This window comes from Camelina sativa, chromosome 20, assembly GCF_000633955.1.
Source record: "Camelina sativa cultivar DH55 chromosome 20, Cs, whole genome shotgun sequence".
In the NCBI taxonomy this organism is placed as follows: domain Eukaryota; kingdom Viridiplantae; phylum Streptophyta; class Magnoliopsida; order Brassicales; family Brassicaceae; genus Camelina; species Camelina sativa.
This window is the reverse complement of record NC_025704.1, coordinates 11,656,392-11,678,682: the sequence shown is the minus strand read 5'-3', so window position 1 is coordinate 11,678,682 and position 22,291 is coordinate 11,656,392. Positions and strand designations below refer to the sequence as shown.

Here is a 22,291-nt window from a genome sequence, read left to right as displayed (position 1 = left end):
ATTTTCAAAGTTAGGTTCCTTCATGTAATATTTGCAACACTCTTGGATATTTAGATGTTTTTTGGACCTTTTGCAACTTTTGTAAAAACATGGTACTTATGTCGTTGTTTAATTTCATGTTTGTTATGTTTTAGTACATGTTTTCTTAATCAGTTTTGGTATTACAAAATCAAATAATGCATTTTTAGCATAATTTTTTTAAAAACATGATAATTAAACAGTCGCAAAAGAGTCACCAAAACGTAAACAAAACAGAACTCAAACAGTCGCAAATTAGTAACCATATCAGTCGCTAAAGCGTTGCAATTCAGTCGCAACTTTAGCGACTGTTTGGCGAGGGAAGAGCGACCCCAATTAACAGTCGCCAATTAGTAGCTCCATAGCGACTTTTTAGCGACTGATTTTTTTAGCGACGCACTGTTTAGCGACTACGTATGTCAGTCGCCAAGCAGTCGTGACTAAGTAGTTAGCGACTGTATAGTTACTGTTTTTGCAGTCGGTAAATCCATGTTTTCTTGTAGTGGTCAATTCCTTTGAGTTTCATTCTTGCGAACGTACTCTCCAGGCGGGATACTTAACGCGTTAGCTACAGCACTGCACGGTCGATACGTGCAGCGCCTAGTATCCATCGTTTACGGCTAGGACTACTGGGGTGTTCATCCAATTTTGTCCATATATGAGAGTGTTTACTAATTAAATGTCTGTGGTATACTTGTGTTTACAGTTTACTAATTAAAAAACATGAATATATATAAGAGTGTTTGCCAAAAAAACAAATATCCTCTATTTAATAAAACAGAAGTACACGACTTCAAATTGGTAGATCATATAATATTAATATTGGTTATAACTAAGATTAATTATTTGATAGATTATATAGATTAATTATTTGATATGTTATATAGATTTAGGATTATGATCTTATTAAAAAGATATTCCAAAGAATAAAATAAAATCTCAAAGAATATTTAACTAACCATATATAGACAAAAAAAAAATCTCATTATTAATAGAAATTAATCACTTTTTCGTAGATTACAAGTAAATTTTCATAAGTCATATTAAGTATATGATTTCATGCCATAGTATTTCCATCAAAAAAACCTTTTAAAACAAATAAAATAATTATATATACAATATTTTAAATAAAAATTACCAAAATAAACAAAATGAAGGAATTTCAACCCATGTTCTAGCACGGATCATATTCTAGTATATATATATAAGAGTAATTTTTCCATTTTGCAAATACTAATTACAATCAGTTGGAATACACGATAAATTATAATCCTCTTATACATATAATTTAAATATCGATTAAATATCCAAGAAATTTATACATCATACATAAATTTGTAAATCAGTTGGAGTACACGATACGAACCATGTATATATATCTTCTTCTTGTTCTTCATTTTAAAAGGATTATATCCCTATTATAAATTTCACAACTCACGCATGAGCTAAATCGTGCAAGATTGTGAAGTGGATTCTCAAGAAATTAGTAAGTGGTGTATCCAATCCAATCCATAACACATTAACACGTGACATACAAATATGGCAAATAACTTGGGATCTACGAGACTCACGTGGGAATATATCATACATGTTTACCGTACGAATTTGCATGAGATCATATATCCTTTGTTTTAATTGGATGGTCGAGAGAAACAGTAAAGTGATATGATATCATATCTCTCTCTTTTATTATAATTAAATTGTCTCTCAAAGAGATAATAAAGAATATTATGAAACGATAAAAATTCCTTCAGGTTGTACACCATTTAGCATATATTTGTGGCTACGTACGTTGCGTTCGGTCCTTTCACCCCACTTCCGATAATTCCTCCAATAGGATCCGTCAATCTCACCGCGATTGGTACGGTGGCCCCAAAGCGCTCAGACCATAAGGCTCCTTCGACCTTACCTAGAATTTTCTGTTTTTCTTTTTCTCTTAACCTAATTGGTTTCTTAATTAAAGACAATGTATCTGTAATGTTTTTATAACTTTACAACTATGTATGTACACTAGGTTTTCACCCGTGATACACTGTAAGACTAAATTATAGATTAATATATTTTAAATAATAATTTTTAATTTATTTAGTTTTCAAATTTCCAATTAATTAAATTTTATCTAATTAAAATAAAAATTTTGTTTAGAATGTTTTTTCTTCTTCTTACGTTTTATATATTTTATAACCTAATTACATGAAATTTGTTATTAGATAGAATATAAAATTTTGTCATATTGGAGGTTCGAACTCGGGTATGGAGAGGTCAACAGTACAGAATTTACCATCTGTGCTACTGAAATTTTATGTAATTACTTGTAAAAACAAACTATTTATCTAGTTTACCCAGGTCAGGTGACCCACCTACTTCCTTAGTAGGTCCGCCCCTGGGTATGTTAGTGTATATTTTTATGTGTATACAATTTTTTTTTAAGAATATTAAGAATGTGTTGTAGTATGTGTAATATTTTGTAGTTCATATACTAAATAATTTATAAGTTAATTTTCCAAGCTATGACTACAAATCTATAGTATATGAAATAAACTAATAGTTTTAGGATTGGTTATATAGTCCAAACCCGTCATGTTAGGTGGATCACGCAACATGTTCAAAGATTTTTAATCCGCAAAAAAGGCTACAAATCACTTTTTATCAAATCAGTTTTTCAAATTTTTAAAGAACAATACCTCTTCACTCACCTTCTTATAAAATAAGGAAATAAAATCTGTATACATTTACAATTATGTTTGTTACTTTTTAAAACACTTAGTTTTTATAAAAAAAAATCAAATATAAATAGAGTTAATTTTTTTATTAAATTAGTTATTTAATACTAATGGCATGCATGTAAATAAGTGCCAACTTGAGGATTTATTTTATAAATGTCTCTAAAAATGTATATATAGACTAGGTTTTCACCCGCGGTACACCGCAGACTAAATTATAAATTAATGTATTTTAAATAATAATTTTTAATTTATTTAGTTTTTAAATTCCCAATTAATTAAATTTTATCTAATTAATTTATAATTTTGTTTAGAATATTTTTTCTTCTTCTTACATTTTATACAGTTTATAACCTAATTACATTAAATTTGTTATTAGATAGAATATAAAATTTTAAAACACTTAGTTTTGTTTTCTATAATTAAACAGAGGTATATGCCTATATGGTATATTAGTGTATATTTTTATGTGTATACAATATTTGTTTTTTTTTGGAATGTTAAGAATGTGTTGTAGTATGTGTAATATGTTGTAGTTCATATACTAAATAATTTATAAGTTAATTTTCTAAACTATGACTAAAAATCTATAGTATATGAAATAAACTAATATTTTTAGTGTTGGTTCTATAGTCCAAGCCCGCCATGCTAGGCGGATCACGCAACATGTTCAAAGATTTTTAATCCGCAAAAACTCATCATACGAAATCCGTGAAAGTAAAATATAGTATGTGAGGCTAAAAGTCACTTTTATCAAATCAGTTTTTCAAATTTTTAAAAAACAATACCTCTTCAAATTTATAAAATACAGATTTTATAAAATAAAAAAATAAAATCTGTATACATTTACAATTATGTTTGTTACCTTTTAAAACACTTAGTTTCTATAAAAAAAAACCAAATATAAGTAGAGTTAATTTGAAAAAAAAACCAAATATAAATAGAGTTAATTTATTATTAAATTAATTATTTATTACCAATGGCATACCTATAGATAAGTGTCAACTTTAGAATTTATTTTATAAATGTTTTTAAAAATGTATATATAAATTATTTGATTAATAAATTAAAAATTTTATTCTCACTAACCTAGACGTAGTTGGTCACCTCATTTGGCACATGTGGCATCCTCCCATTTGTTGAATTTGCTACGCTGAAATAGACAACACGAAATGGAAAAATTCCATCCAAAAGAAGAAAAATTCTCTCCAATCTTCGTTGCTTTTTATTTCCACCTTTTGTATTAATAATAAGTAGTTAAATAATAATAAGTAGTTAAATAAAAGAAAATAAAAGAAAAAATGTTTTAAAACTTTTAAATTTTTGTTTCCCCTCTTTCTCTTCCTTTATTTTTCTGCCACCGGATTTGGCATCCACTCCCACTTATAAAAAACAAATACTTAAAATTTGATGTCACAAATATATAAGAAATGTGAAACTATTTTTGATATTTTCTAATAAAAACTCAAAAATTAATTTTTTGATTTTGAATTTTACATACTAATTAATATTTACTTTTAAAAGAGCATGGTTAGTATTTAGAAATATATCAGTGTCTTGAATCACATATTCGAAGTTGGAAGTGGCTAATATTGGATTAATTTAACTAAAGAAAGACTTAATTTTGATATTTTCTCGACAACACAAAAGTTTGAAACTATTTTGTTTGATGGAATAGAGAAAAATGAATATTATGATAATGATTTATTTTTTTAATAAAAATTATTTTGATGTATACTTGTTGTAAAAAAATTAAATAGTTACGTTTTATTTTTTAGTTGAATGGTATTGTAAAGTTGTTTATTATTTTTAATATGATGTGATATATAGTATTTTATTATATGCTTTTAACATGAATCCGTTTTCTAAAAAAAATATGTCGCTTTTTCGTTTTAAAATGTTTCACCTCCATATATTCGTTTCATGCAGTCTAGTAAGAAAGGAAACAAAATTGGCTATGAATTATTCAGAGAAATAATAAAAAAAAGAAGTATGAAAAATGTTTAGTGCAAGTAGTGGGGACAGCGGTATAGCTTTATTCTGGAAAGAGGTCTTCGACCACTGTTGACCATCACCATCGAAAAGGTCATGGACTCACGGTGCCCATAAGAGCAAGGGCATTGGTGAGGGACAATTTTTGGTCCCTCAAATTTAATAATAATATTTTGAAAGTTTCTTATTTTTAGTAAGAGCATTGGTGTCTATTTGTATTTGGTCCCTTGAATAAAATAATAATATTTAAATGTTTAAACAATGAAGATTTTATTATTGCATTTCATAAACTTTTAAACATACAAAACACAAAAGCATATTAAAATAGAAGTAGAAATTACAAATGGGAAAAAAGTTTAGTTGTAATCTTGATATGTGCCAAAATACAAAACCAAAAACAGAATAGGACAACTCAACAAACCATAAAACATGAGAGTTAGTGAGTTTTCTCCCGAAAATCACACCGTAAGAAACATCATCATCATACTTCATCTTCTTCTCTAGCGCAGGACCAGTTCCAAATCCAATGATATCAACAGACTTCAAAGATGGTTTCTTTGATTCAGACTTATACCTACTATCTTCAAACAAACCAGGCACTATGCCTATAGACACAAACACCCAAAATCAGTTCCAAAACCGTAATAAACAAGACTCAAGCTTCTCTTGTTACTAACTAAAGTTACCTGAAGCTAAACCTGATGCAGAACTAAGCTTAGACTCATCAGAAACACTTGAAGCAAGCACAACAGCAACAATACTAGATTGAGAAGCTTTAGAAACTGTAACTACAGCATCACCAAGGCTATGGCTAGGTTCCAGAAAAGAGGCCGAGAGTATGACCCATGGTTTAATTTTCGCAATGAAATAGTCTCATTCGTCCCCAAGGTGTACAGCTCCATAGCATTGTGAAACACCTATATCACTGTGAAGTCTATGGCTAGGTTCCAGAAAAGAGACTTGTACCTTAGATTGGGGAATCAATTGTTTTGCGCAGTATGGTTCTCTCTCTGGTGAAATTGATTCCTTGACACCAACCACTTTTATTTCATGAATCTTCCTCACACATAATCAAGATCTCTCATCTCTATATCATATGTTTCATATCACACACAATCCCATCCACACGTTTCACAATTCAATTCTAAAGATAAACAAGATGAATCCTACATAAAGATTATTACGAGCATAAGTTATTTTGGTACATACGCGCTACCTCCTTCAATGAACCGCTCAGCCAAGATAGCATTTTGGCAAGTAAATTCACCAAAGAGGGGAATCCTGCATCAGAAAACAAAATGACACACAAGTATGTTGTGAGTTGTGGATGCATTGTATGTACCATGAGATAAGCCAAGAGATATGAATAGATAAGCAAGACACGAGGCTGATGCTTCCACAAAAGGTTTACAAGCATTTAGAGTGGTTAAAATGGCAAAAAGAGTTGCACCTCAGCTGCTTAAATAATCCAGGAACTGGGGATGAAACAGTCAGTGGACTATTAAGAATCGCAGTTTTGTCAACCTTCCACAAAAGCTGAGAAGCTATACCAACCTGAGAAAGCAAGTCAGGTTACGAAAGATACAACCTGACACCCTAAGAACCAAATGAAAGATGATAGTCAGAAAAAAATTGAACTATTCTCTGTCTGGGCAGAATTGCTCATATAACACTATTTCTACAATTAACATATAGACCACAAAACTGTATGGAAACTTTTCTCTGTTAATGTTAACCTCGTCACAAACACCAAACTGAAGCATCTCTTTACCAGACATACCATAGGAAGCAAGATGCAAAACACAGTCCGCTCCATCTAATGAACGATCTACATCTACTTTCTTAGTCAAATCCCCTGTTTCATCATCATCACCATCAATTCCACTAAAATTGACAAGAGAGCGTTGTTTGTGATCTACCAACTAATTCATAGGATTTGAGATTTAAGAAATTAAGAGATCAGATCGATGGAATTCAAAGGTTAGATAGAAAAAAGGGATCGATGGGATTGAAACCTTGGATGCAGAGAATGCCACTGATTCTGAGATCATCGGACCAAGGAGAAGAGTCGCAGAGGTCGAAAGAGCGGACTTGGCGAGCTCCACGGCGAACGAGCTCTAAGCAGAGGGCGGCACCGACGAAGCCGAGACCTCCAGTGACGACGAAGGTGTTACCTTCGACTCCTTCGTTCTCACTCCTTCACCGATTGGTTCCGATTTGAGAGAAAAATCTCTTCCGATTGCAGAGGCGAAAAAAAGAGAGAGAAGAGGAAGAACGAGAAACAAGAGAAGTTTTTTTTTTTTGATAACAAAATCTTCGTCCAATCAGAAACGAATACGTCACCCAATCAGAATGGAGCACGTGGCGAAGAAGACGGACGAAAAACGTCCCCAAATAAGAAGCGTTTTTTCAAATTTGGGCCTTTCTGAATTAAATTTAAAAAAATAAAAAACCAAGGACGGCCCAAATCATCACCATTGCACATGGTCTAAGTTCAATGAAAGTATGAAACATGCATAGTGTAAATCATAATTAAAAAATAATGTGTCGTTAAAAAAATAATGTGTCAGTTTTTTTCCGATAATTATACAATTTCTTCGCAAATTGTTATCTAGTTTCTCATTTATTTTTTCTAACGTAAATTAATGTATTCACAAAGAATTTAACCTATATAATCTATGCGTCCATCTAATTTTTATAAAATATCAAAATATTATCATAATTAATACATATGCTAATTAAATTTAATAGTATATAATTGACATATATACTGATGTTAAAGTTTTATAGCCTGAATTTTATAGTTTTGTTTTTTTACGCTTTAAACATGATATTATGACAATAAGTAATCCAATATATACATTAGAGGTGATAAAGGCTCGGATCTTCCCATTCATAAAAAAAGTTGTACATTCTATTTTATCATTATCTTAGATAAAATCAATGAAAAAGAACTACTTATTTACAAAGATTATTACTATTTGTGCAGAAATTTTAGGTATTATATAAAGCGCGCGAGAAATAAATAAACATATACTACGAAAAAATTAATATTTCGGGTGGTGTCTTTTGTGGATTTTCCAGTGTTTGGGTCACTGTGGAGGTGTTTTGTTTTCCAAAAAACCATTAGACGCTGAAATCATTACAACTAAAGTTAACGAGCAAACAAATAAGGTATTGTGAGGTTGTTTTTAGTTATAAGAGTTTTATTGTTTTAGAATACTTAAGTGATTCTAATGTCCGGAAAATAAATCCTGTTTAAAAGATATTTTGATCCTCTTTATGATGTATCTAATGAAATATATATACAGTATACATTATCAAATTTATTGACTCATGTGGGGAGTTAATCATTCACTCCTCAATCTTCTACATAAAATACATTTGGATTACATAAAATTTAGACTAAATGCATGCAACGATGAGTTCTATTAATATTAGCATTTCATAAACCCATTCGGTAGTTATGCAAATATTTGACGTTCCCGTGATCTATCTTGCTGCTTCGTTCTCGTTCGAAAGTTATGCAAATGTAGTTACATCGCGGTGAAAATTTTAATAACCGAAAGAAAAATTAGCACCCAAATTAAAATTCATCAAGGAGAAAGTACCAACTAATAATACCTATGACATTTGAAAATAAAGTATTACAATAAATTAATAGTAATAGTATATTATGATAAAAATCTACGTATATATGCTCTTTTTTACTAGATATTTATATTAAATGTACATTTTATCGTTTGATTTTTTTTTTTTTAACAATTAAAAATGTAATAGCCGAGGCCACCAGAATATTAAGGTGTCTATATTCCTCTCTTTAAAAAATTGTTTTAAAATTTACGGAAAGTTGGAACTTCACGTTTCATTGGCCTCCACTAGTTCTGGAATTTTATCCTAGCCTATGGCCTAACCTCCTTATTTGTTTATAGTTTCATACGCCACAGCCACACTTGTAGATTCACGCACCCCTTGTCGAAAAAGACAAACCTCTGATTAATTACTATATTTGGTTCGATAGAATTTCGTTACAAAACTTTCTTCTGATTAAATTTCAGTTAGAGTATTTAATTCTGAACTAGTGCTGAAGTCGGTGGATATCTATAGAATTTTATAGGACAAGAGAATCCCAAGTAAATAAATATTTTCAAGAATACTGTTGACTAGAATAATTAAAGAGAATCGATAAATAATTAGAGTATATCATTAACAGATGAATTGTTATTTAAAATGATAATGAATTTGCCATTCTTAAAGTGTTTTCATTTTAAATGTCCTAAACAAGAGTCAACTAGCTAGGAATCGAACCATGCATTATATTGGTTGGAAACAAGTAAACCGCATTATAAACAGTACAGAAACGACGTTTGTATAAATGGGCGGCACTAAAATAATGCGTATCGTTTTAAAATAGTTTCTATCACATTATTTTTGGGTTAGAACTCCTATTTTTGAAAAGATTTACGTATCCAGCCATGCATAACGAGGAAAGTGTGCCCATTCGTCATTCCCATTTTCTCATCTGCCATGTACCTTTTTATATATTATATTATGTTTATGTTCGATGTTAATTATATTTACGTAGGTCTACATATAATATCAAATCTAAATATTGTTAGAAATAGTTGGTATAGTTTTCGTCTACGATATGGTTGTCGGTTAAATGGCTTTTCTAAAATTTTGTTTACATAGATTTTGTTATTTTTGTTTTATGACATTGATTTTCATATGCATATGTAATATCTAACTCGCTATACTAAATTCTAGGGAGTCAACTTCATATTTTACATACAGTTAAAATGATTATTACAAAATTTTAAATACTAAAATCAGCCAAATATCAACACGATTATTTAAACCACAATTCGCAATACAAAATTTTGATTTGATAAATTCGTTTTGTTGTGATATGGAGTGTAACACTTTAATACGTACTATTTTTTTTGTTGTTGCTAATTTAGTATAGTTAAGCTAAGTCTAGTATTTAAATGTGATCGTACGAACGCGTTAAATTGCATCAAGGAAAAAAAAAGTTAGGCCCGAAGTACCAAAAACTTAGATTTTTATTTTTAGTTTTTGATAAACATGGTGAAAAAAAAAAGTTTTGATGAAAAAAAACTAATTGAAATTGAATGGTGTTCCTTTGGTTTAATTATAGGTAAAGACAAAACGCATCCATGTCTAGCTTTATGCCTTTACCTTCTGTTCATGTGTGGCGACGCGCTCTCTCTCTCTCTCTCTACGCCCTAAAAGCTCTCTTGATCATGCAACTTTCTATATATATTACTACTAAATTCTATAGTCACCTCTTTTTGGTTTCGACGTTCATATTATAAATACCAAGAAAGGGATCAACATCGAGACCTTTTTGTTTAATTACTATTAATTGTTTATATTCTGATGAACGACGCTACGTATATGAGCATCTTCTGCACATTCGTAGAGAGAGAAAAAGAGAGACAAAAGGACCCAACATGCAAACAACAAGACACGAGCTTTCGGTTGCTTTCCACTTTCGTGATTCTTCTCTTGGGTAAGCTTACTTTTTAATTACTATTTTAATCTTTCCTATTTCTCTAATCAGCTATTATTAATTACAATAAACTCAAAAACTACTTTTGTTACTATTTCATCTCAATATAGTTTTTGTTTTCGATCATAATTGTATCTCGACTGAAAACAAAACATTGTATCTCGACTGTACGTGGGTTTTAAAAAATTGAAATGCATTCATATTGTAGTTTAGTTTGTTTACAAATAGTTTTTATTACGAATATGTTCGTAGATGTTATATAAGTTCGTGTGTCCATATGTGCATTAACATAACTTATAACGGAAAACGAACTTATATATAATACCCTGAATTATACAAATCGAATGGGCATATGTTTGTTTGTTCCCATTTTCTTTTCGGTTCTTTAACTAGTTACTTTTATTTTTGGAACGCACGAACATGTTTATGTGCAAACTTACATGGATATCCTTAATTCCTTATGTGCATTAACTAGTTAATTTTAACATGTTTCTTAGCAACTTAATATAAAAGGAATCAATTATCTTATTAAACCATTTCTAACAGCATTTTGGTGATTTCTGTGCTATATTGTCTGAGAATAAATTCCATAAACATACATTTAAATCGGTTTCTAAACCATATGTTACATCATATATATGATGCTACGTATATATCTATAAGGAGGGAACTTCTATATTGTATATATGGGGTGAAAGTATATTCCACGTATATATATAACAAAATAATAGAAACAATACATATAGATAAATAGGAATCTAAATCTATCGAATAAACCCCTTATGCTATATATTATCTATATGTTTTAGGTATTTTCATCTCTGTCATTTTATAACTTATTAGTATTTTATTGTTCTTCAAATTGATTCCGTGCATAAAAATTTTCGAATTTTACACACACTTGCGTAGTCAGGCCTAGACGTTTTCATCACACACATTTACACATAGAGCTATATTATTAAAATAGAAAGTTTTAAAATAAGAAAGATTTCCTAATGTTGTGGCTGTAAGTGGAGCTAAAATCGGATCATAAAACCATGCTATAATATCTCTGAAAGTTTAAGCAACTAAATACATAAAATTTTGAAACTGAACTAATATTGGAAATCAACCAAACGAGGTTATATCAGCGTTTTATGTAGGTTAGTACATTTTCTAAGTGATAAATTGAACGTGAAATAATTGTGTACACTAATTAAATAATGATCCATATATAGCCTTAGGGGGTGTTATTGGATGGGTGATTTCTAAATTCATATGGAATTGTAAATTCTAGAAATCAAAACACATGGATTTTGAAAAAACATGTTTTATCCTTGGATTTGAATCCTTCTATTTTACACTTTCAAATCCATACAAATCCATTTAAAACATAATGTGGATTTTGAAATCCAAAAACAAATCATTAAATGAATAACATGAGATTTTAACAAGTATTTGTAAATCATAGAACGAATAACACATTATTTTGATAAGTATTTTAAAATCAATGATTGAATAACACATAATTTTTGTCTGGATTTCCAAATCCATTAAAATCATAGAACCAATAATCCCTTCTTAGAGAATTCAATAGTTATTGATGATGTCATGATGAGTTTAGTGTTATATATGGATAAACCTTTAATTTTTGGTAAATTAATTGGTCCGTCCAATTGAATTTGGTCCTTTAAAAGGAGAAAAGTGATTCCTTTGCTTCCACCTTAAGCGATGTTTTGCCCACAATGAGTGTCTCTCGCTATCTTCCTTTAACCTAATTGGAAATGTTTGTGCTTTGTGGATGTCGTTGCCTTTGTGTTTTCTCCTTTTGGTAATTTTTGTTTCCAAATATATATTACTAATTAAGTATTAAAGAATTATTTCATAATACTTAAAATCATTTGTGAAGCATTTACAAAGTTTTAAAGGTTTACGGGAGGTTAGAAAAAACATAACGTGAATATTTTGGAATATTTGAATTTTTCTCTCTCTCTTTGAATTTTTTACAACTTTTATGATACCATTTTTCAAAATTATGAATAAATGATAATTGATGATATAAGTGTTAATCCTTATATAAATTATAAATAGTTGAAAACATGGTATTATAACGAATATATAATTCAATTGATAAATAAAAGCATACTGGTTTTTGAGTTTTTAGCTTACTTTTGGGTCCATTCCAATATATATGCCAATGTGTCAAAACACACATTTGATTTTGAAAGAATTTGGTAGTGGGTAATATCCAGAATACCATAAAATAAGGAGAAACTTGTTCGATTTGAATGTCCATTCCCACGAATTAATGATTTCATTTTGAGCATGAGAGTAGGTAGAATGTCGAAACATAAGTCATGAGACTCACCGACTCATGACCAAAATATTATCCACGATGAGCAGAAAATATGGCTTAAAACAAAGGGCAGGTGTTTAAATTGTTTGAACTTTGAATACATTTTGATTCACTTAATGAAGAAGAAAAAACAAAATATTTATATGTAAGAAAAAAAAAAGTGCATAATGGTATGGGTGATTATGAATTCATTACAAATGGGGATTAGACGTTGCGGGCCAATATTCTGGAGATATGATGCGATCATACCATTCAAAAAGAAACGAAAAAAACTTGTACATATATACTGATGAAACCAATTTATTTAGAACAATACCTGTAAGTACGTAGGGTACGCATTTGATATCTTTGGATACTTTTAGAACATTTTATCGTTTTCCGGATAGGACCAACAATGATCTCATCATCATCATCATTTTAATCAACATCATATATACGGATATGCATATATATCTATACGCACGTAAACATGCAACCACGTACACTTGAGAACAAAAGTTTATTCAGTCTTCGTGTCCCCATGCACACGTCTCTATCTCTCGGACCGTATCCTACTCCTACCACACCAACTTGTGATTTTCCCACTTCACATTGATACCAAAAAAAAACTTGTGATTTTCCCAAGTAAATCACAGACTAATTACGTACGGTTAATATAATTAAACAGCCATATATTTTAGACCAAAAGCACCTAGTAAACTTTATAATATCTAACTATGATGCTCGTGTAGTTTTACATTTCTTCAAATAAACTTTACAAAAAAAGTGTTCAAACTACGATTATATTTGATCACTTTCATAACTTTAATTACTTTCAAAATATATATGTTTTCTTTTTGTGGTCTGGTCACAAATAGTTTATTAGAATCGCTCTCCGGCCGCATCTTACTTATGCGCCAAAACGTTGATTGTAAACTAACATTGGTTAGGGTAACTGTTATTTTTTTTTTTTAAATGTAACCAATGTAAATATGTAATCATTTTTAACAGTGCCATGCATTATTCAAATTTGACAACATGGTGTTTTCAAATATATTACTTTCATAAATAAATATGTAGTAAAGTAGAATATCAATTGGTGGATCCTTTTTTATCGATAATATGCACTGTGCCGATTTGAAACCGATTGATAAGTGTATGAGATGAGACTATCACAAACTATGTAAATTTTTCCTTCTTTACTTTTTAATATAGAAGATTTAACATAGCTATATTGAAGACGTCGACGATATAGACTACAAATCATCTTACATAATTATTATTAAATTTGTAGGTTTACAAAAATATTCTTTGATGACAACTATTATGAGATGCTTTAGCATATATAAAGCTTCAAACGGCGTTGTTTTTGCTCAATAGTAGTCAGTAGTATAAAAATAAACCTACCACCCAAGTGGTAGAAAGGTAACTAACTTATAAAAAAACGAACATCCTAATAATGGCATCCAGCTTTCTTTGCATATTTTTGGAACATTCTCATCGTTTTAGCTCAAAAGAAAGATGAAAATTGTGACTTCCACAATGTGCCACGTTATTGGTTCAACAGGGAATAGATGCCATACGTCAACATTTTTCTTGACCTATATATGTACACTATAGTATTGTTTTTTAACATTGATTTCGTTTCATATCCGTTAGTTTTGTTTGGCGACACACGCGTTAGTTATAAGAACACAAGTGACTAAAATTACCCGTATCGTTTTTGTTTTTGCAAAGTTAGCGTAATATGCAGATTTTAGATTGTGGTGCGGGTGGTCCGGAAATAAATAATTTTAGAATTAAAAACCCTAGATAAACACGAAGAAAGTAAAATCAAATACTAACAACTAAACATTTATTTTCGAACATTATAACTAATTCTCAGGCAATACATATAAATTGCTGATTAAATTATATGATTACACTAGTAATGTTTTTTCTTTGTCAACAACTTCAAAATACATGCATTTAATTTAATACAGTTTCTTTTCTTTTCTTTTTTTGCATCAAATTCTTAATTAAAAAACAAATGTTACAATATTAAAGAACTTTTTTCATTGTTTTGAGAAATCAATACCATAAGATAATTGAAAAAAAAAAATCTGAAAGCAATGAAGAGAGTTTATGGAGGACCCCACAGTACATGGTTCCATAACGAAAGAAGTTCTCTCTATATATAAATCACCTCTTCACTCCCCTCTCCATGTCTCATTCTCATCCATCAAACTACAACTAAACACATCTTCCCTAAACAACATATAACACACACTTTGAACTCTTGCTTTGAACTCTCTCAAACCTCCAGGTATGTTACATGTCCCATAAACGTGATCATCATCTCATTTTAAAAAGAGCTTAATTTCATCATTTTGTATTAACATTTCTGATTTTTTGTAATAATTTGTGCAGCAAAGCGAGGGAATAGTGTTGTCGGGAGGTTTGTGATTCCTTATCTGAGATGATGGCTTGTGGCTTAAGCAAGAGCCTTGGCTTGTCTTCTTCGTTGAAGAGACAGCAAGGCATAGTGACGATCCTTGGTGGCATTTCGTCGAACACTTCATCTGCACCTTCACTCAGGAGGACCTTCTTCGCCGATTTGTCATCCAAGACTTGGGTTTCCCAAAATGGGTTTTCTCCTATGAAGAGGATCTCTTCCTCTGAGAAGCTTCGTGTTCCCTCTTCTCCTCCCGACGATGACGAAGCAGAGGAAGTATCAAGATCCGGGGTTGATATCTGGGCACAGATTCAACAAGACAAGAACGCTAAGAAAGATGAAGAGACCGAACCGGATCAATCCGATGTCTGGAGTTCGATCTTGTCCGACAAGAAGAAGAATGAATCGAGCAACGACACGGTTCCTCCGCCGTACGTTCACCCTTTGATGAAACGTGCGAGTTCTTTGAGCGAGAAAAGCCTCGAGATTTGCACTGAGAGTCTCGGATCCGAGACGGGTTGCGAAGGCTTCTCTTCGTATGCATCCTCGGAGACTGGAGATGCTGAAATCGAGATTCAGGAGGAGACGAGTCTCGTTCTCAACGTGACGGAGACTAAGGTAGAAGAAGACATAACAGAGTCTTTGGTTGAAGTTGAAGCTGAGCAAGAATCACCAATCACGGTTCCGATTCACACACCTTGCATCGAGCTGCCACGAGGATCGTTTCCACCACCGATTCGTTCTCTTTCGAGCCAATCTGGTTCGTCTCTGCACATGAAAACTCGCCGCGACAATGGCCGATTGGTTCTTGAAGCTGTCTCTATGCCGACCCACAACAACTTCTCCGCGAAGCGCCAAGACGGACGCCTCCTCCTCACTTTTGCTGAAGTCAGCGACGAACCCATCGAGAAAGAGGATGAGACTGAATCGGAGGTTCAGTGGTTCGAAGAGGAAGAAGAAGAGAAAGAAGAAGAAGAAGATGAGGCACCAGTCGAGTTTGCCTACAAGCCCAACGGGATTCTCTATAAGTTAGCACAAAAGCCCATTCCTGTGACTGTTCATAGGTTGGCCCATAAGCCCATTGGGGTACCAAAGAGAAACGCAAGGTGGCCTGTGACTGATGAATTCAACACCAAATCGGATCTCTCGACACCGGTGGTTCACTCTCTGCCGCCGAGGCCAAGGGTGGCTCAGCTTGCTAGGTCAACAAAACCGCCGTCCACGGTGGACGACACTGTAGGAGCTGCTTGCTTCAACACATGTGACTACTCTTGGAAGTCCACTAACACTGAAGTTTTTGGCCCAAACACAAAAACCCAATTCCAAGCCCAAAACTTTGTCAACACAGCAATTGGTGTTGGACATGACGGTTGGATTAATGGCTGCAAGGAACGTAGGAGGTCACTCTTGTCCGTTGAGCCATTTTGCATTGCCACTTAGACCCGACCAAAAAGGGGGGTAATTTACAAAGAAGCATAAAGCATATGATATTATTATCTATATATGTGTATATGTAATCGAGTATGTGTATACTCGAATATATATGCATATTAACCCAATAATTGTTGTTGATCATGGTTTTTTTCTACTTTAATTTTTTTCCTCTATATATGTTTTACCACTAACCTTTTTGGTTTGTGGGGGTAAAAAAACGAAAAATAATTATATAAAGAAAATAAAGAATTAAGAGTAGGAGAGGGAAGAAAGTTTGAGGGGGTGAACATTATTAGAAGTATAATTTATTGTTTTTGATGAGGTTTGAGACCTCGTTAAAGTAAAGACATACATATTTATGAAAGAGTGTTGTGTTTTGTACAAATTTTTGTTGTTCCATACTGTCGCATATAAAAGACATGAACTCGATTTATTCATTCATGTTTCACTACATTAAAGTTGAAGTATGAACACATGAAGATAAAAAATTAGGGTTACCAGTTTGAACTTTTAAATGTTTACAAGTTGAGGAAAAAATCAGTTAACTCTTTTGAAATTGGTAATAGAAAAGTATGCTTATTTTATGGAGATGTTCATGAATGTAATGTCCAACGGTTTATGAGTTTGAACTTGGAAGCAAGAACAGTTCATGAGTTGGAAGCAAAGATCACATATTGGTTTCATTCTAGTTGAATTGTTGGGTACTTAAGGGGGTGCATACATACATTGGTTACACGATATTCATAAGCATCTGATATGTGAACCCCAAAAAAAAAGTATTTAATTATATTATGGGTAAAATCAATACATAATTCATATGTGGTAAGAGACATGAGATGATGCAGTATTTCTTAAATTACTAATAAAAATGACTATATTGTAAACTCGATTACGATAATTTCTTAATGCTTTATGACAGTTTTTTTCGGTGGTATCTTTTTTACTACAAATCAAATTTTTTTGTCATCGTCTCAATTTATTATTTATGTTGTTTCATCTTCTGAATTCATCGTCGAACAATTCTATCATGAGTAATTTCTTATGTCCCTATTAAATTTACTACATACAATATTTTCTCCTATATGCTTATAAACACATTCAATTGTACATAAAATCATATTGAACGACTATAATTGCATATTGCTAGAGATCTCCTGTAAACTTTGTTCTATTAATCTGGCATAAATATTAATAAATCATATTATCTAGGATTTGAACTCCAAATTTTTAGGTGTAAAAGTATTAATTAACTCTTGATAAACCTATTAATCAAATTTTATTAATTTTTTTAATTATGTAATTTACTTTTAAAAACCATATTTTGTCAAAGTGCTCCAATAAATATCTAAAAATTGATATTTTTCTTCTTAAAGAATAGTAATAATTATCTAGTTGACAGTTAATTTACATTCTCTGTCCCTAAATCCGAATCCACTTGTTTGACCCGAAAGACTCAGATCCAGACCCACAATTTAACCCATCCGAATACCCGACTGCAATTCCAGAATAGAGAGAGCCCAGAGAATCCTCCAATTTGGTTTCTTCCTTCTACTCTTTTTTTTTTTTTTGCCATCGTTGGAAGGAGAAGAAGAGAATCATAAGAAAACAGAGTCATGGGAGAGGTGAAATTAGAAGACGATGCTATTCTTAAATCTTTCCTCGCAGAGGTCGGTGAAGTTGAGAGAGACAACGAAGTCGTCAGGTTCCTTTCGAAACCCTTTTTTTTCCTTATCTCTCTAATTTAGCTTGTACCCTTTCAACTCTGTTCCTGATCCGACCTCGTGTTTATGCAATTCATAGTGGGCTAGGGTTTCTATGTTCTGTGATTACCTCTTAGGACGATCGTAACTTAGGGAACTGTATGAAACGGAATTAAACAGCTCTTTTGGATATGTTTCACTTTGACTATGCACTCATTAGAAAGTGGATCTTGTGATCAATTTGTCTCTTTTTTCACTGCCTTATTTCTGTAGATGCTTTTGCACATACCTTCAATATATAGTACTGATTGCTTATCATCTATGATCATATATATCTTCAAATTTTGAAACTTTGTAGGATACTCTCATGCTTCAAACTGAACCCGTTTGAGCATCTTAACTTATCTTTCGATTCTTCCACGGATGACGTTAAAAGACAGTACAGAAAGGTATTTTTTCTTCCTGCGAGTTTCACTTTTGGGGACATTTGTTTTTTTTTATTCATGGTTTATCGACTTGGTAGCAACAAAATCGTTGCCGAAATGATTACTACGCCACTGATTGAGAACACACTGGAGACTTTGTGACTGATCTGAACCTTTTTTTCCAGATATCTTTGATGGTTCACCCTGACAAATGCAAACATCCACAAGCACAGGAGGCTTTTGGAGGTTTCTATTCTTCAAATTTTGTTTTTCCATAATTTATTTATATATGCAGTTGTTTTTGTGTGAATTTACCATCTGGGTGTTGTATCAAGCATGAAATGCTTGGCACTCCTTAATAGATTTGATTAGTCTGGATGAACTCGTAATGTTTTATGATTTTTGATTAACTGAACAGCGTTGGCAAAAGCGCAACAACTACTGCTGAACGACCAAGAAAGAGGTTATATTCTCACCCAAGTCCATGCTGCGAAAGGTAAGATTTTGTAGTTTATCTTGGGTCCAACTCTCCAAGTATTACCTGTTTGATAAGTTTCTGGAGTTGTTAGGAACTCCTGTGGTTTTTCTGTCTTGTGAAACCTTCTTTCTTTCGACGGTGAAATGCAGAAGAGCTTAGGATGAAGAGAAAGAAACAGTTAAAGAAAGATACCGCTTCTAAAATAAAGTCCTTGGTTGATGAGGTAAGCTATTTATATTTATCTGAGATCCTCGATGTTTACCTTTTCTGTTTCTCCAACGTGCTTGGATACAGAGTCAAGCTGGCTCATTGTAACCAGTGATATCTATAGTATTATTTTTGAAACTGCATATTTCTCTATAAGACCCTAGCTTTTGTCAGAATCAGGCTTCTTCTGGAGGGAACTAACTGTTGTTTGCTTGTTCAGTGAGTATATAGTATCTGTTTCTTTCTGTCATGTTGCGATTTTCGCAAGAATTTTTCTTCGAGTTTCCAGATGAAGTTGTTGCCAGATGCATGTGTAACATAGTAGTACATTTTGAAAATATCTTGCTTAGCTGACATGATCTTGTTCGGTTTAATTTTTTTTTACTGGCTGGACTGGACGCTGTTACAATGTGATGCCAAATTGCTACTTAGACTGAAATAGAAAACCTTTTAGCCTGTTCCATGAAGTAAGACTTCTAAGCTACATAATTTCTAGCTCATGTTTGTCAAAGTTTATATGTCTTTCTTCTTTGCTGCTTTCGCTGATTTCTGTTATGTCACCGCTTGTTGTATTCTCATATATCTAAATCCTTAATATCTTGTGTTCCATTTTTCAATAGTCCAGATTCCTCTTAACTTGTAGTGCTACACAATTTTTATGTACACAGGGAAAGCATGAGCACATATTTGAGCAATCTGAAGAGTTTCAGAGGGAGCTTAAGTTAAAGGTCCGAGAGATATTAACAGACCAAGAGTGGCGTAGAAGAAAAATGGCGATGAGGGTATGTAGAGGTTTTAAGTTCCCCTTGCGTGATATTTTCTGCGTGAGAAGTGGCACAATCATTCATTCGTTTATTTGTGTTATTTTTCTTCTTGACATTTAGATATCAGAAGAAGAGGGAAGACTGAAGAAGGATGAAGCAGAACAAAAGGAGGTATGGAAGAAAAAGCGTGAGCATGAAGAACAGTGGGAAGGGACAAGAGAAAAAAGGGTATGTTCTTTTGTTGACCACTGATCCTAAATCATTACCTGCCTACAAACGCATTAGTTTAGTACCATTTTAGCTCACCTTTTGACCAAAACTCCTTGCACTTGTTTTTGGATTCGAAGGAGCAAGTCCTAGTTCCATCTGCTGCTCATATATCATAAGATCATATATGCAGTTGGTTTTTGTCCTTGAAGTTAGTTGACTAAAGTTTGGGTCTCCCTGTGCAGGTGTCAAGCTGGAGAGACTTTCAGAAATCAGGAAAAAAGGTAAGAGACGCTTTGTTAGCTATTGGTGGATTTTTTATTTCATTTGGGTCAAAAGTTTCAGTCTAAGCTTCTGTTATCTCATCAGGCCAAAAAAGGAGAGACTCGTCCTCCAAAGTTAAAGACAGAGGATCCGAATAAATCGTACGTCCAAAGGCCAGTCAAAAAAGGCTGATCTATGCCATTTTATAGCTGTTGTTGACATTGATAGATTGGTCGTCTCAAGGATGATCTCAGACTCTTTATGCTTGTGTCTGTGTTTCTCTGTGTACATCACCAACTTCTTTTGTCTTTCAAATACATCAGAAACATGGAAGAGATATCTCACACGCTTTTGACCTTTATAACTTTGTATTGCATCTCAGTCTAGATGATGATGATGTCTTTATTAGCCTTTAAAAAATTAACTTTGATCTTTTTATATATATTCAATGTGGTGTTCACCACAAGAGAGATCAAGAAAATAACATATCTCCTTCATTGATACATTTATAATGCTACAAACCCCAAGCCTTTGAGGTAAAAAGAGCTCTGCTATGTAACAGCACCAGCTCCAAAGAACAAAAAGAAAACAAAAAAATAAAAACAAATTACAAATTCTCCATCTCTTAATCTGTGTTCTCGTGTCGTGTGATATATATGTCACAACAGCTAAACAGGCAAGCGCTGCCTCCTAGTACCACTTAAACTGGTATATTTATTTCGAACATCGTTTCGCTTTGCCACTTCTTTCTTCATTTTCTGAAAGTGGCATCTGTTCCTCAACGGTTCAACCCATATCATAAAACCTCTTCGGTCCAAAACTTTCTTTTGTCACCCTGAAAATACATACCCAAAGCAAAACAAAATTGAGAAGCTGTTCACTTAAAGATCCAAACAAGAGAACACCAACCCAATGCATTTCCACATATTTTCTTCACTGATGTATGACTGAGCAATGAAACAGAAAATAGCACAATACAAATTATAATTATAGTGCAAAGTCTAGCCTATGCAGACATTTATCTAACGGTGATACATGCTTTACATTAAACTTTCACTGAGAAATCAGAGTCTGTGATGATTAATTCTGAACAACTTAAGTGCTCATAATCCTCTTTCCACCATTACCAAGATCTTGCTTAACAATCAGAGTATTGGGGGCTACAGATAAACTAGAGATTGGTAGCTACGTAATGTTAAGGATTGTTTTATCTAAGTTTCTAAACAGTACAGTATCCAAGCTGATTATATGATCATTCATAGAAATAATAAAAAGTGCTTTCTTTAGCACTTCACTAATAAAACATACTCTGACAAAAAAGTAAGTCTTGTCTAACCAACCACCATAGCTAATGTTCAGCTTATAAACACTTTCATATTAAATGGCTTTAGATCAAAACAAGCCCTAACATTACACAACTATCTATCAAAGTACGGTTGAGTTCCTTGACCAACTCACATAGATCCACTACAACCCCCAGGATACATAGAAATCCACAAGGATGAAAGTAAGTAAGAAGGGAAAAGGCTTTGAAAACACTTACCTGCATAACTTAATCTCTGAAAATCACGGAATCTGCAATGGCCAACAGCGGCATCAAGCAACCTGGAGTAAATTTGCGTGCGAAAAAGTAGGAGCTAGAGTGGTTTGATCGCCGGAGTCTCTGAATCAGCTCAGGCACGACTTCCTTAGGCTTATAGGTATAAGGATGTCCTTTCACAGTGCCAGTCCAGTTAACCCTGGTAAGCGTATACCCCGTGCAACCATCAGGATCCTTCATGTTCAACAGCGTTGGGAA

At 32.5% G+C, this 22,291-nt stretch overlaps 4 protein-coding genes across 4 annotated transcripts in view; 2 read left to right on the top strand and 2 right to left on the bottom strand.

The window, feature by feature from the left end:
• On the bottom strand, window positions 4,979–7,218 carry LOC104772430. Its single transcript, XM_019241852.1, has 6 exons — window positions 7,187–7,218; window positions 6,749–6,930; window positions 6,514–6,588; window positions 5,943–6,014; window positions 5,420–5,431; window positions 4,979–5,338 (listed from the first exon to the last, which is right to left on the bottom strand). The coding sequence occupies exons 1-6, from the start codon at window positions 7,216–7,218 to the stop codon at window positions 5,007–5,009; spliced, it is 705 nt and encodes a 234-aa protein (XP_019097397.1). The 3' UTR covers window positions 4,979–5,006.
• LOC109131105 (protein FAF-like, chloroplastic) lies at window positions 14,762–16,812 on the top strand. Its single transcript, XM_019241609.1, has 2 exons — window positions 14,762–14,885; window positions 14,990–16,812. Exon 2 carries the CDS (start codon window positions 15,039–15,041, stop codon window positions 16,452–16,454), a length of 1,416 nt encoding a protein of 471 aa, XP_019097154.1. The 5' UTR covers window positions 14,762–14,885; window positions 14,990–15,038; the 3' UTR covers window positions 16,455–16,812.
• LOC104772429 (dnaJ homolog subfamily C member 8-like) lies at window positions 17,951–20,882 on the top strand. Its single transcript, XM_019242484.1, has 9 exons — window positions 17,951–18,150; window positions 18,507–18,597; window positions 18,759–18,819; window positions 18,992–19,069; window positions 19,201–19,274; window positions 19,927–20,040; window positions 20,143–20,250; window positions 20,475–20,513; window positions 20,599–20,882. The coding sequence occupies exons 1-9, from the start codon at window positions 18,062–18,064 to the stop codon at window positions 20,683–20,685; spliced, it is 741 nt and encodes a 246-aa protein (XP_019098029.1). The 5' UTR covers window positions 17,951–18,061; the 3' UTR covers window positions 20,686–20,882.
• LOC104770529 overlaps window positions 20,970–22,291 on the bottom strand; it is a gene marked incomplete in the record, with an annotated part of 8,938 nt that continues 7,616 nt past the window's right edge. The window contains 2 exon segments of the mRNA XM_010494967.2: window positions 20,970–21,328; window positions 22,037–22,291. Of these exon segments, the coding sequence (XP_010493269.1) occupies window positions 22,046–22,291 (246 nt within the window).